We start from the raw sequence: 15881 nt of genomic DNA, 5'->3' as shown, positions 1-15881 counted from the left end.
TATTGATGGTTCTTGTCAATCACGGAGTAGCAACTACTGAAATGTACGGTTTATCTAAGCTCAAGCTAAAGCTTGAGATACAACTGCCGTATCAGGCTTAACAATTTTTTCCCTGTATTTTTATTGGTTAGATTAAGGGTTGGGATAAGTTCTCGGATGTGTAATATGCTTCACATTACCTATGCAAGACGCACCGTATGTGAACTATCATATTAGATTATTTTCCCTAAACATGGACTAAGACACTAAAGTGTCTTTTCTAATTTAAACGTTAACCGTTCGGCCCAAAAAATGTCCCAGAAAGCTTCCAGGAGATTATGGATCAAAAAAAGATTATTCCACTGATATCTCTAGGATATTTCTTTTGATGGGTGAAATCTGGAATAGACTTCGAAAGGTTATTAAAATGTTTCAAATTTTTTCACCTTTAGTCAGCAATCCGATCCGTTTGTTACAACGGAAATTTCCAAAAACCTCAAAAAATCAAGGATTTCGGTTTGGAGGGAGTTGTCACTACACCTAAATGGGACCATTTTACATTTTGATGGGATATAAGAAAAATAAAATAAAAAGTCACAAAAGTTTTTTTGGAATAGGTGAATTTGTCTTGAACTTTTCTGGTCGAGAATGATTAGTACCTGTCTAAATGGAGCAATTCAATTTTCCCAACGAAAAGCAACAAAATATCGTTGAAATTATAAATTCAAATTCCTCCCAATGCATAATTGATTGGGCCACAGAGATTATAAAATAAACCGGGGCACCGGGAGCAATGCCAGTTTTGCCAACGGTTGTAATCGATATCGAGCCGAACACGATGGATACGGGATACGGGTTGAAAAATATTCCAGAAACTTTTTCTGGGGTGGATGTTTTCATAACTGGTGGTACCGGATTTATGGGGAAAATACTGATCGAAAAGATTGTTCGGTCATGTCCGGATGTGAAAAATGTTTTTGTGCTTGTTAGGTCCCAAAAAGGCAAAAGTGCACAAGAAAGGATTACGGAAATGCTAAGTGTTCCTGTATGCTTGATAGTTTTTTTTTCTTAAAGAAAGCCCGACGATTACATTTTTATTCTCGTCCATAGCTGTTTGATGTGGTGCGAAAACTGTTCCCGGAGTTCGCGAAAAAAATCATCGCCATTGAAGGCGATTGCGTTCAACTGAAGCTAGGTTTGGATGTAAAAAATGTCCAGCGATTACAAGCCGTACAGTTTGTGTTTCACGTGGCCGCAAGCGTGCGATTTGATGATCCGTTGAAGAAAGCAATTCTGATGAATGTAAGAGGAACGAGAGAGTTGTTGGATCTGTGCAAAACATTGACGAAGTTGAGAGCTGTTGTGCACGTATCGACGGCTTATTGTAATCCCGAAGTGTTCGATGTTGAAGAGCTTATTTATCCGGCAAAAATGTCTTGGAAGGACGCTATAAGATATGCAGAGCAATTGGATGATGAAATCTTTGAAACATTAACTTTGAAGTGAGTGAAATTAATGAGTGAATATCTTAAAAACTTGAAGCATAATAATTTCAGGTTGACGAACTTCGCTATAAACACGTATACTTTCACCAAAGGATTAGCAGAACAGATTTGTAAAGACTACAGCGACGAAATTCCACTGACTATAATGAGACCATCGGTTGTTACGAATACGGAGCGCGAACCGATTCCTGGATGGATAGATAACTTCAGTGGTCCCACCAGTCTTTTGATAGGAGGCTGCACTGGTGTTCTTAGAGTGATATGGCTGAAACTAGATAAACATATCAACTGCATTCCGGCTGATGTTTGCATAAAATCCTTCATTATTGCAGCTTGGAAGCGTGCCAATTGCTCTTCGAAACATTCGCTGGATGTTTATAACTGTGCGGTTGATCACATTAAATCTTATACCTACAGGTTTTTCTGCTGTGAAGCCATGCCGATCTACTACAAAATTCCGTACACATCGGCATGGTACAAACCAGGCTATGTTAGCTCTGCCCATCAATCTGTTTATTTGGCTTTGTTCATTTTGCTTCAACTTCCACCGGCGTTGATAGTGGATTTCGTTCAACGATTGCAGAATAAACATCGAAAGTAAATTTATAACAAAACTCTGATAAACTGATTTAACTGTTTATTTTATCAATTTATCAGTGGCGGAAAGATAAAAAAAATCTACTCTTCACAATGCGTTCATCAATTTTCCTTTGTAGAATCTTCAAACTACTTCGCGCAGGGTTCCAAGCAACAATGGCCTTGAAACATTTTACCCATAACGAGTGGCAAATAAATAACAAAAATTTCAGAAACCTCAGCAATGAACTGCTCCGGCAAGATAGGTTCGCGTGTATCCAAAGTGTTTATCCAGAAATTGTAATTCTAAATCAATCTCCATATTGTAGGAAGGATTTTTCCCTTGATCACATCACCGAAAGTTTAATGGAATATTTCAGAATCAGCACGTTGGGGTCCCGTAGATATTTGCTGAAGGATCCCGATCACACGATACCGGCCGCCATCAAACAGCTGAAACGGTACCACGTGATTGATGACACATTGAAAGTGTTACTGGTTGGAGTCTTCTTTTGGTTTGTCTATTGTGTAAGTTTGAAATAAACTAAACCAGATATGATCTTAATAAATTTAATTTAGCCAAAATCGTACTTTTAGGTTGAAGTAAAGTTATTTATTATATAAAATGATCCGAACTCCCCAATTCATCATAAATAACTTAGTATCAGCTATTTCAATTTGATGAACAAATAACCAAAAGCGAATACTTCTCAAATTTGTATACAGTATACCCCATTTACAGTGTATCACAGTGTAATAAATTACGCCTTGAAAAATGACCTTGCACAGGTACGGCAGGAAGTGAGCGCTGTTTTGAATACCGATCCAGCAAAGTGCTGCATTTGTAATTAGATCCGAAGCCTACAAAGAAGGCAGTTATCACGTGGGAAGGTCATTGAAATTCATCGATGCAGGCTTTCGATAGGAATGGATTCGATAGAGTTGAAAAAATAGTTAACCGTATACAAATACTCTTGGCCAAAACCCAAGAAACCATATGTAGGCTTAAATATCAGTTAATTTATCTAAAACTGGCTCACAGAGCTTAGAGAAAACAGAGAAGCTCTAAACCTGTTTTTGAAAAGTATTTTGACAAGTTATTTTAGTGCTTATATGGTTACTGGGGAATTTTGTTCCTATTAACTGCGGCCAATTTATTTATTTTTTGGTATGAAGAGAACTCGAGGAGGAAATCTGTCTTTAATGTATCTTGTGGAGGCCTGTGCAGATGCGAATATGTATGTAGCTCCTGTTACAGACACTACGTCGTCTGTTTTTTTTTTAAATTTCTTTATTTGGAACGCTCTATAGCTTTAGGAGGAGCCAAAGTCGATTTTGGTGATTAAAATCGTTTGCTTAACTTAACTCGTTTTTTTTTTACAAATTCTTTATTTGAAACGGCTAATACCTTTAGACTTTAAGGAGCCAAACTCGTTTTGTTTTTTTTACAATAGTGTGCTTACTTCTAGTTCACTTCACTTTTTTTAAGAGAAAGGGAAATAGTTTGGGAAATATGAAAATAAAAAGAATTATAGACGAAGATCAATAGCCTTTAGGTAAAGATATATTTCGAACATATAGCCCAAGTCTATCACAGCCAGCACATCTCTCACTGGAACATAGGGTGGTTTTCCTCGGGCCCGAAGGGAGTCTATCAAATTCGTTCTAGCGACAAGATGAACCTCGCACGACCAAACAATATGCTCGATGTCGTGGTAACCTTGGCCGCAACTGCACAAATTGCTGCCAGCAATATCAAAACGATAGAGTATCGCGTCTATTGGACATGAGACAGGAAAATATACGAATAAAATCCCGACTCAGGTTCAATCTATTAAACCATGGTTTAAGGCTTACCTTTGAGATATTCGAGTGGAGCCACCGACCCAACTCATCCTCGTCCCATTTGCGCTGCCAGTTGACAAGAGAGTTTCTTCGAACTAAAAAGTAAAATTCGTTGAAGGCGATTTCACGCTGATACGTGTCGCCTTCCACCGCTCTCACCTTTGCAATTTAACTCGTTGTGAGAGAAGGAAGGAAGATAGAAAGAGACATGAAAATGAACAAGAATCATAATCAAGAAGATCGATATTATTATTATAATTTATTTGAGACCTTTTAACCACCCGGGTTCTTCGGGTCTATAGTAGATCGATAGCTTTTAAAAAAAGAAAAATTTTGAAAATAAAGTCTAAATCTAGCACAGCTAGTATCTACATCTCTCACTGGAACATAAGGTAGTTTTTCTCGGGTTTTATTAATCTGGGATTTTTAACTTATTAGCTTGTTTTTTTTTAATTCGTTTTTCTCGTCATGGTGATCTCGAACGTATCCACACAAATTGCTGCCAGCAATATCAAAACGATAGAGTACCGCGTCTTAGAAATAATTATTGAACATGAGGAGGAATTCCGGTATACGATTTCTCAGGCGTTAAACAGAGAAAGCAATAGCCTTCACTCCATTTAGCTGTCATTCTTGTGGAAATCTGTGTAAGGGTAAGTGTTGGAAAACTGGCCACCGTGCCAGTCCGCGGTTGTTCAAAAGTCGCTGAGAAATAACAGCGAAAACTAAACGTCATCGTTGCCACCAAAAGAGACCGCACGAGGAGAATTTTCACTTCTGTTAGCCATTTGTATCGAGTCGCGTACTGCGTAGAAGCAGAATTTAAAGTAGAACTTTAAAGTGTTCCGTTTTTCGAAATATTGTTGTTTTTTCGGGTCATAAGTGTAGGATCATAATCAGGTGAAACGCTGAATTGATTGACCGACCATCTCTGTTGAACAGAGCGCTAAAAGTAGCAAATCGGTAATATTTGTTAATTTTACTCTATAACGCCACAAATTACCCAGAATATTGTCCACAGGACTCTGGTCTCGATACGAGGTTGAACTGAGTTGTATTAGGGCCGGAATAGCTAGGGTCACTGATTTGTAAGTTCTAACCTATAAAACTATTTCGAACCATGTTTGTAATAACCTATCATTTGTTCCGTAGAATTGAAGCACAACTACAAAACTATAAATATAGTCCGCTATCAGTACCAGTGTATCGCTTTTCCATTTGCCGCCCTATCACAACAGTAAGCTTTATTCTTTTTAGCAGGCCCAAGCCCAATACGCCGTCTGTTGCAAGTTGCCTCAGAGGGACAACTTGCGATGTCGCATACGTAGAAGTTATACAAAAGAGGGCTCAATCATTAACCCTGGGTACACCCATGTACAAAGTCTCTCTTATTGCAATATATTCGTAATAGATTCAAGACAATGATCGTTTAACCCTTCACTCTGGCGAAGCATGAATCGAATAGCTGTCCGCAGAAGTCTATTTGTTTCCTACCTACCTGGAGGTCAGTGGAGAGGTACATCTCGTAAGATTATATGCCCTGGTGTGAAATCGTACTTGACTTTACACGTTAAATTGAAATACCCATCTAGAATTCTTCTCGTTCTAGCTCATTTAAGATATCGAACTTTTTCTCTAGGGATTCTACAGGATCCGGCAATTGAAGTGCTACATTGAAATAAACATATAAATTGATCAAAACAACTTTTTATTTCAAATTCATTCAATTTCTCTTGAAAACAAATTACTTTTTCAAAATTCACTGGTAAAGTTCAACTTGTTCGCCTTTGAGTTTAACCACTCGCCGCAGACGGTCGAGGAACGCATGGCATGAGGCCCGCAGGTGTTCTTGTGGTATTTTATCCCAGGCTGCCACGAGATGTCGTTTCAGGACCTCCACACCTTCATGTTTCTTAGAGCAGACTTCGGCCTCCAACATACTCCAAACAGCGAAGTCCAAAGGGTTCAGTTTGGCATACTCGCCGGCCACTCGTAGCTCCAAATGAACCCTGGAAAATGTTGCTCAACCCAAAGTTGGGTTTTCTTCGCTTTGGAGGCCGGCGCCTGTTGGAATATAAATATAATATATAAAAATCACAATTACAATTACAATTTTAAAAAAAAACCCAATCTCTGGAACCAAAATGTCGACGTGCCGACGGTTCGACGACATTCTGCTGAACTAGTTCCCGATATGTATTTTGATTGATCATCACTCCTTCAGGGACAAAAACCAGCGGAGTCCGGCCATCACGGATGATTCTGGCCCAAACCATCACCAATGTCTGTCGCCGGGTGACCATCAGCAAGTCGGCATGGCTTCGTGATCTGTCTGGCAACCAAACTATGTCGTTCTGCTTATTCACGAACTGCTGTACGGTGAAGAGTTTTTCGTCGGTAAACACGATATTCTTCAACCTTCCTTCCGCGGCCCTCTTCAGCAGCGCCTTCGCTCTGTTTACCCGTTCTTGTTTCTGCTTCACCGTGAGGTCTTGAACCTTTTGTATCTTGTAGGGCTTTGTCAGCAAGTCGGCATGGCTTTATCTTTCAGGATCCGACGGAGATTTTGATCCGATATGTTGAGATCCTCTGCCAATTTTGTGGCACTACGACGAGGATTTCTCTTAAGGCGCTTCTTGACGATCTTCGCCATAGCAGGCGTCACCACAGTAGGTCGGCGTCCCCCACCATACCGTTTTTTGGCACTTCCGGTCTACAGGTATCTTTTAACTGTACGGTATATGCAACATTTATATAACACTACACTGAATCAATTTTTAATTTTATGTATTGTACAGTCCCCCCACAATCATTAGTCACTTAACGTATCATTTCACCAAAAACTGTTCGTTTATTCGGGTGTTAGTGGACCAAACATCAAGCTTTGTATGAATTTCAGTCATTAAATATTCCCTCTTTGATTTCAAACATGATTTTGTTTCCAATTTTGTTGAAAAATAAAATAATTTACCGAAACAATCAACGTTTTTCAAAACCACAATTATGGGTCAAAATTGAAGCTTGTAACAATTATTAGTCATATTGCCTACAATTATTAGTCACATAGAAGCCCATGGCAACACCCGAATATCAACATGAAAATCAACAAGTTTCTGGCAAACATTCAGGGGCATTCTTTGCTAGTATACGTTCAAGGGGCAATTGGGTTGAGCTAGCAACCAAGAAATGTTTTGTTTTGCTTGCGAAAAAGTGACCCATGATTGTGTGGAACTTGGTGGATTCTGTAACAATTATGGGTCACTTTTATTTTGCTAAATATTATTGAATTTTCGCATTTCATTCGCTCAGTTTTATTTGGAAAATGTAAACTCTTCTTTTGTGCTTATATGGGACCAACTCATTTGGTTGGAATCTTTGAAATACCCGCATAAGGGGCTTAACGGTTTAAGATGTCAACCTTATAACATTGGAATTTTGTGCGATAGTTCCACAGCTAATAGTTCACCTTTGATAAAAAGTATTCAAACAGCAATTTTACTGTTATCAAACGCACAAATAATATTTTTAATGCATTTTAATGATATTGTCGATAAACTAAAAATAATAAAATGATATAATTTCTTTTGGTTTAGTAGATATCAGCAGTTCTAATGATCGGTGACTATTAATTGTGTGTGACCCATGATTGTGGGGGGACTGTAATTAAGTTTTTTTTTTTGGGATTTTAAACCAATTGGTTTATTCATCGCCATTGTAATTAAGTTATCTTTTAATAATTACAAAATGCTGATGGCATAATTTCTCGCATCTTAAGCTAGTTTTTTTTTTAAGTTTTTATATAAAATTTGAAAAATCGAGCAATAAACGTACAAATTTTAACATTTTTCGATGCCGTAAAAAACTTTACCCAGTATGACGGATTGGCTTGATAATTGTGATGCTGAGTGCGGACCTGTCGACTTGTTCTCAGAACACTGCCTGGAGTACGGCCCTGGCTGAGTAATGCGGGAGACATTCATTCGGATATTGGAAAGTGTTGAGTAAGCGTGATATAAATAAAAGTTTGTGAAATTAAATATTAATCCGAGTTTTACTGGTTCATTGCGTGTCACGGTCACCATAATAATAACATTGGCGACGAGGTGTAACTGGACAGGTAAGAAAAACTAAATTTTTAACAAAAATTTAGTAGATTTTTTTCTTTGCTTTGTTTGCTCCAGCCATCATACGGCTGGTTAACTTTGAGGTTATGATGACAATATTATGTTTTTGAAGGTGACGCCGCCGTGTTTAGCGTTAGCCAATCTGCCGGAAAGCAGTGTTTTTAAACAAATCGTCGCTGGGAGCGATAGGCTACAGAGTAGCGACTGCTAACATAGCAGAGAAATAAAATTCGTCGCTGAGAGCGATAGGCTACAAGGTAGCGGCTGTGGCAGCGTTTAACGTCACTTAATGTGATAGGCTACGAAATAGCGGCTGCACAGCGGATTACGAAAAGCACACAAGAAGCTTAGTTCAGTCTGTCTAAAGAACAGAAAGCGGAATCCATCAGGTAAAAAAAAAAATAGTAATAATTAAGAAAAAATCAGTTATTGTTAACCATAGATATTGGATTTCAGGATCCATCAGGCATGGAGAAGTGGGAGATACAAACTTTCAAATTTAAGGCTATTCCCCGTAACATTGTTCGGTACGAATGGATCAAGTATAAGCGAAATTTCGATTTTATCGTTGCGGCTTCAGGAGAGACCGATAAAACTCGTATCAAGAATATTTTTCTTGCACGAGCCGGTCCAGATCTCCAGGAGGTATTCGCGTCGATCCCGGGTGCCGATGTGGCTGAAAACGAAAACGAGGGGATTGACCCATACGCGGTCGCTATACAGCATCTAGACGCATACTTTTCCCCTAAGCAACACGAGACGTTTGAGAGGAATGTTTTCTGGACACTCAAACCGAATCCGGAGGAGACAATCGGAAAGTTTATGTTGCGTTGTCAGGATCAGGCTAGCAAGTGTAACTTTGGAAGTACGGCTCAGGAAAGCAGAGCCATAAGTGTCATTGACAAAGTCATTCTTTTTGCCCCTAATGATCTAAAAGAACAGCTTTTGCAAAAAGAGCCTCCGAATCCGTTGGGATAAATAGTGATGAGAGGAGTAGCATCAACCAAATCCGATTTCCCTCCAGCAACGAATGTACAAGATGTGGAAACGACAAACATCGGGCTAACGATCTTAAGTGTCCTGCTCGTAAAAAGGAGTATGGCAAGTGCAAACGAATGGGACATTATGCCGTAAAATGTCGAACACCTACAACTAAAAGGAAGTTTGCGGAAGAAAATAGACCAGGTCCTAGCCACAGATTCAAGCGATACCGCATAAACGAGATCGAGAGCGACAGGGAAAGGGAATCTCGAAGTTTCATATTTAATATAAACGACGGCGGAGAATTACTTTGGCTCAAGCTTGGTGGAGTAACGTTACAGTTACTGATCGATTCGGGCTGCGTGAAAAATATAATCAATGAAAAGGCGTGGGAATACTTGAAGAATAATGGAGCGAAGATAAGAAACCAAGTGAAGCATTGCAGCGAAGTGTTTCTGCCGTATGGGGAAAAAGCCAAACCGTTGACTGTCCTTGGGAAGTTTGACGCATGCATATCAATTGATGACGAAGGAAAACTCATTGAAGAGGTAAGTAAAATAAAATTTAAAACATATTTTTTTAAAAAGTTTATTCTCACAGGTTGCGACGTTTTACGTGGTACTCGGAGGCCAACAGTGCTTGTTAGGTCGTACCACAGCCATGAGTCTGGGGGTTTTATTTATCGGATTACCGAGCACTCACGGAATTAACATGATTAAGTCTACGCAAAAACGGCCATTCCCGAAAATCAAAGGCGTTCAAATCGAGATCCCTATTGACAAAAGTGTTGCGCCGGTGTGCCAACATCCTCGTCGTCCCCCAATTGCTCTTTTATCCAAAATAGAGGAAAAGCTAACCTCTTTGCTTGTTAGTGACATCATCGAGCCGGTAGAAGGCGGCTGTCAATGGGTTTCGCCATTAGTAACAGTGGTTAAGGATAATGGGGACCTTCGATTGTGCGTCGACATGCGCCGAGCAAACCAGGCGATTTTGCGAGAACGTCATATTATGCCCACGGTTGAGGATTTTTTGCCCAGATTCACGTCCGCGAAGTATTTTAGTCGTCTCGACATAAAAGAGGCTTTTCATCAAGTGGAGTTGAAAGAAGAAATCCGTTACATAACAACCTTCATAACCCACAAGGGCCTCTTTCGCTATAAACGGCTGATGTACGGAATTGTAGTTGCTCCAGAGATCTTTCAGCGAATCTTGGAGCAAGTTTTGAGTCGCTGCAAAAACACCGTCAATTTTATCGACGATATCCTTGTCTTTGGTAGCACAGAAGAAGAACATGATGCGGAACTAAAGGTAGTACTATCGATTCTGAAAGATCGTGAAATCTTCTTAAACCAAGAGAAATGTCTGTTCAAGGTTAATAGTTTGGAATTTCTCGGACACACGATCTCGTCGGAAGGTATAAGACCGTCAAACCGTAAAGTTGAGGCTCTTCAAAGATTTCGACCACCAATCACCGCCGAGGAGGTACGAAGTTTCCTTGGGTTAGTGACGTACGTCGGACGCTTCCTCCCGAATCTAGCAACAATAACAGCACCGCTTCGCGAACTGACCCGGTCCGGCATTAAATTTGTATGGGGGACAAAACAAGAGGAATCCTTCATGAAGATTAAGAACATGATCAGTAATGTGCAGCAATTGTATTTTTTCGATAACACCTTCCGAACTAGGCTTATCGCGGATGCATCACCAGTAGCGTTGGGGGCGGTTTTAATACAATTCGAAGGTTCAACTGATAGCGAGCCACGACCGATTGCATACGCCAGCAAGAGTCTAACAAGCACCGAACAGAGATACTGTCAGACTGAGAAAGAGGCATTAGCCTTAGTTTGGGGTGTAGAAAGGTTTGCGGTATATCTTTATGGGAGGACTTTCGAGCTTGAGACGGACCATAAACCGTTAGAAGCGATTTTTCGACCAACATCTCGGCCATGTGCTCGTGTGGAGCGATGGGTTCTGCGCCTCCAGTCTTTTTCTTTCATAGTGAAATACCGTCAAGGATCATCCAACATAGCGGACCCCCTATCTCGTCTGGTGAATAATCCGCCATCGGAGACGTTTGACGCGGAAAGTAAGTTCATGGTTTTAGCGGTAATGGAGTCCGCTGCCATCGACGTACAGGAACTTGAAGATGCCACCCGATCGGATTCAGTTCTCAACAGAGTCAAAGAATGTTTGCGGTCAGGAATTTGGGACAAAGAGCAGGCTAAACCATTTGCTTCATTCAAGGACGAACTTGGATTGGTAGGAGATTTGTTGGTCCGGGGAAACAAACTTGTCGTACCTGTTAAACTTAAATCAAGAATGCTTGACATTGCCCATGAAGGACATCCGGGAGAGTCCTTAATGAAACGCCGTCTCCGTGAGCGCGTGTGGTGGCCGGGCATGGATAAAGATGCCGTGTCCCGAGTAAAGACGTGTGAAGGCTGCCGTCTGGTTGGACTACCAAGCAAACCGGAACCGATGAGCTGTCGCTCTCTACCTTCTGGACCATGGATCGACACCGCTATTGATTTTTTGGGTCCTCTGCCATGTGGTTCTTATCTTTTGGTTATCATTGACTATTATAGCCGTTATAAAGAAATTGAAATCATGTCGAAAATAACCGCTAAAGATACCATTAACCAGTTTGACAGAATCTTCACTCGCTTAGGTTACCCTCGGACCATTACGCTCGACAATGCCAAGCAGTTTATCGGCACTGAACTAGAGAAGTACTGCAAGTACCACGGAATCACGTTGAATCATTCGACACCGTACTGGCCGCAAGAGAACGGCCTGGTGGAGCGGCAGAACAGATCTCTCATAAAACGCCTCCAGATCAGTGCTGCCTTCGGAAGAGACAGGAAACAGGACCTGCAGGACTATCTTATCATGTACTATACGACGCCTCATTCCATAACCGGGAAAACGCCCACCGAACTAATGTATGGCCACACAATTCGATCTAAGCTCCCAGCAATTGGAGATGTTGAGACGGTTCCGCCACAAACAGAGTTCAGAGATCGGGACCAACAATTGAAAGAAAAGGGGAAGGAAATGGAAGACACTCGTCGTCGTGCAAGGAAGTCTTCAATAGAGTCAGGGGATACAGTTCTTATGCAGAACTTAAAACCTGGAAACAAGCTGCTCACCACCTTCAGCCCAAAACAATACCTTGTTCTGTTACGGTCTGGCTCACGGGCAACAGTCGAAGACCTCCAGAATGGCAAATCATATGATAGGAACGTTGCGCATCTTAAAAAGATTGTTCAGCCAGAGATTGTATCAGACGGGGTACCTTTCAATAACAGTGACGATCAAGATGAGTTGCAGGCGTCATCTGAAGAGGATTTCCATGGTTTTGATTCAGAGGTAACGAATTCCGAGACTAATTCATCTGAACCCATCATACCTGCTCGCCAGCGCAGATCAGCCAAGAAACCTAGTCGGTTCAATGACTACTACATGTAGCTTCTCAAATTCAAAGAAAGGGAGATGTGATGCTGAGTGCGGACCTGTCGACTTGTTCTCAGAACACTGCCTGGAGTACGGCCCTGGCTGAGTAATGCGGGAGACATTCATTCGGATATTGGAAAGTGTTGAGTAAGCGTGATATAAATAAACGTTTGTGAAATTAAATATTAATCCGAGTTTTACTGGTTCATTGCGTGTCACGGTCACCATAATTACCCGGGGTATAACAATAATATTAGAAACACCTTGTAAGTTTCGTTTACATGTGCTGGAATATGAATGTTTTGCATCACGCGTTTGTAAACATGAATTTCATTCATTCAAATATTTATTTTTATGATTTCAGCTTGTAGAATTTGTCGTAATATTATTTAACCCCTAAATGTATGCAGCATCCTTATTTTCAGAAAAATTGTAAAAATTAGTTTTTACAGACCAAAAAATTACTGCAATCGGTGTTTTCATGCGTAATGGTCTTTAAGTCATCGCAATCATATTAAAAACTATAAATTTTCATACATGTTCATAAGATTTTTCATTAAAAACCAAGTTTGTTGCAAGTTACCCGATTTTATACGGAGGGTGAAAATCGCATGTTTTTAGAAAATTAAAAATAACTAAAGAAACCAATAATTTTTCTAACTACGCCAATTTGATGTCCCATCATCCTTAAAACTTTTGATGCATAAGGAGTAGGATTAACTGTGAACATAAGTTTTTTAAAAGCTATTGAAGTTGAAAATTGTTGCATGTTGCCCCCGTTGACGGTATCTCAATTTGGAGAGAGATGAGAGATGTTTAAAATTTGATTCGGATTATAATCAATCTTTTGAAAGGTTTCTCAACATTTTTTTAAGATTAAGAATCTGTTTAAATTTTTGATATAAAACATGTTTGATTTTGTCGATTATTTATCATGTTCTTGCCCCACTGTGCGATAGTACGGGACTTTGGCAAATATCAATACTCTGAAAAGACTGTATATAAATTGATTTTAAAGTTGTTGTTCAAAATAATAGGTATACCTACCATAACTTTTACTTACCTGAACATAGATTTGGATTTTTTTTTGTATTCAGAATTACATATTCAATTTTTAAAATCACACAACACAACACAAAATGTAAATGCCGAATAAAAAATACAACTTAATTAATTTTTAATTGAAAACTTCACGACAGTTCAGAAGACACACAATCTTCACAATATTTTCCATTAATTTCATATGCTATTTTGAATTCAAATTTTAATCGGACATGATAATCAGGACACATGCATGTGTTTTCTGAACGACTTTCTGCCGATGACTGACGGTTCATTCGTAGAACGGCTAGCTCCCTGGGCAAGCAAAACGCGCGCCCGAGAAAATCTCTACACAAATTTTAAGCGCATATCGCACACACACAGCCGTATTCAAGCAATCGCTAAAAGCTGGATGCCGCGAATCATAACAAGAAAAGTCCTTCCTTTTTTCATCATCGGACGCATTCTGTTGACCGGCGTGCTGTCTAGTGAATTTGTTTCAGTTTTAAAGTGAATTAGTGAAGTTTTTGTGGGTGGATTACTGAATCCGAATAAACTACCGCCATGGATAAATCCACTGAGGCTGAAACAAACGGACCGGCCGCTCCGAAACCTATGAAAAACGGAAACGGAAAGGATAAGGGTAACAACAGCAACAACAACAATAACAAAGCTCAGCCAAATGCTTCGGAGCCAAAACAACAGGACCAGCAGCAGTCTGGTCAATCTCCAGCAGCAGCTGTTGCAGCTCCGGCGGCGCCGCCCAAACAGGTGCCCAAAAATAAGAAACGAAAGGCCAAGGATGTCAATGCACCGAAACATCCGCTTACCGGTGAGTTGTCTTATCTACCTCACTTTGTCTTAACAAAGTATGAACAATTTTTAGACTTTAGACAAAATTATTATTTACATAAGTACTTATTAGTAATTGATAAGTGATTGATCTACATCAAAATTGCTAGGATACAGATAGATTATACAACAATTTACACTTGAAAGTTACAATGAAAAATGGTTGAAATTTATTTTATTTCTGGGTTTTTTTTGGCGAAAAAAAAATCAAATATCTCTTAGGATTAGAATAATTTTGAATCTATAATCAGATTTTCTATCTAAAATTGAAATATTTTCTCATATATCTAGGCTTACTAATTCAATAAGTTTTCTTCAAAAAATCTTTAAATTCTGATTTGATGTAAAATTTAAAGTTAAGACACCTTATTTTGTAAAACTAAAAAGAAATCATTCCATTTCGCTTCAGGATACGTGCGTTATATGAACGAATTTCGGGAAACGATCCGTTCCAAGAATCCCACCCTGCCGGCAATGGAAATCACCAAACTTCTAGCCGAGGATTGGAGCGCCCTCTCGGAGGATGCCAAAAAGCCCTATCTGGATGCGGCCGAAGCTGATCGAGAGCGCTACAACCGGGAGATTTCCGAGTACAAGCTCAACAACCCAGATGCCATGATCAGAAAGCGACCAAAAGCAGCAGCAACAGCAGCTCCGAGCAACGGAGACGATTCGGACTCGACCCCAGCAGCTCCGAAGGATGTTCCTTATCTCAATGGGAAAGAGGAGAAGCGAGAACTTAGGGTGGGAGACTACGAGATCCCAATCTTCACCGACGACTTCCTGGAGCACAACAAGATTATCGACTCGGAGCTGCGGATGCTGCGCAAATCGAACATCGACTACGAGCAGCAAAATTCCGTTCTGGAGAAGCACGTCGAGAACATGGACAACGGCATCCAGAAGCTGGAGAACGAAACCAACAGCCTCAAGTCCCGGAACGTAACGCTGCAGAACTATTTGCAGCGGTTGCGTACGGTACTGGCCGGGGCCCTTTCGGGATTGCCAATCGGCAGCGAGGTGAAGGGTGCCACCGTGGACAACATCGATCGGTACATGGGAGAACTGCACCAGATGGTGAAAAGCAACACCCACGGCCACGTGCTGAACAAGGCCAAGGACATCATCCGGAAGCTGGACTTGAACTCGTTGGCAACATAGGCGTACGGGGTGCGTGTGGGTGGGGCTGTTTGTGAGATAGGATTTTGGCCCCACGAAGTATTACTTTATCCATTATTATAAGCTTTTTATTATAACGAAATTTTTTTTGTTGAATTCATTTTATCCGAAATTTCTATCTGTTTCCAAGAACAATGCTTAATACTGAAACAATTTTTTTGGAAAGAATAGAGTCGTCATGTTAAATTCTCATATCTTAAAATCACTACTGATATCTGAAATAAGTAAGGTATATAGGTAAATCTGAAAAAACTGAAAAAGTGCCTGAATTTATACTATAAAACTAGCTGACCCGTTGTGCTTTGCTACACCTTCCGGAAATAAATGTAATTTGTAAAAATTTATT

The 15881-nt window shown here is 40.1% G+C and overlaps 3 protein-coding genes across 3 annotated transcripts; all 3 read left to right on the top strand.

Moving 5' to 3' along the window:
* Window positions 1–596: 596 nt before the first annotated feature.
* Window positions 597–2635, top strand: LOC129748371 (fatty acyl-CoA reductase 1-like). Its single transcript, XM_055742973.1, has 5 exons — window positions 597–1024; window positions 1090–1481; window positions 1536–2081; window positions 2201–2326; window positions 2390–2635. The coding sequence occupies exons 1-5, from the start codon at window positions 773–775 to the stop codon at window positions 2601–2603; spliced, it is 1530 nt and encodes a 509-aa protein (XP_055598948.1). The 5' UTR covers window positions 597–772; the 3' UTR covers window positions 2604–2635.
* A 5862-nt stretch (window positions 2636–8497) lies between these two features.
* LOC129743160 (uncharacterized protein K02A2.6-like) lies at window positions 8498–12478 on the top strand. The gene is made up of 3 exons (XM_055735130.1): window positions 8498–8894; window positions 8972–9558; window positions 9611–12478. The coding sequence occupies exons 1-3, from the start codon at window positions 8498–8500 to the stop codon at window positions 12476–12478; spliced, it is 3852 nt and encodes a 1283-aa protein (XP_055591105.1).
* Window positions 12479–13917: 1439 nt separating this feature from the next.
* LOC129747002 (high mobility group protein 20A) lies at window positions 13918–15595 on the top strand. Its single transcript, XM_055741013.1, has 2 exons — window positions 13918–14336; window positions 14766–15595. The coding sequence occupies exons 1-2, from the start codon at window positions 14069–14071 to the stop codon at window positions 15515–15517; spliced, it is 1020 nt and encodes a 339-aa protein (XP_055596988.1). The 5' UTR covers window positions 13918–14068; the 3' UTR covers window positions 15518–15595.
* Window positions 15596–15881: the final 286 nt, after the last annotated feature.

Source organism: Uranotaenia lowii, chromosome 2 (assembly GCF_029784155.1).
Source record: "Uranotaenia lowii strain MFRU-FL chromosome 2, ASM2978415v1, whole genome shotgun sequence".
In the NCBI taxonomy this organism is placed as follows: domain Eukaryota; kingdom Metazoa; phylum Arthropoda; class Insecta; order Diptera; family Culicidae; genus Uranotaenia; species Uranotaenia lowii.
Note: the sequence above shows the minus strand (reverse complement) of the source record. Positions and strands in the feature narration are given on the sequence as shown.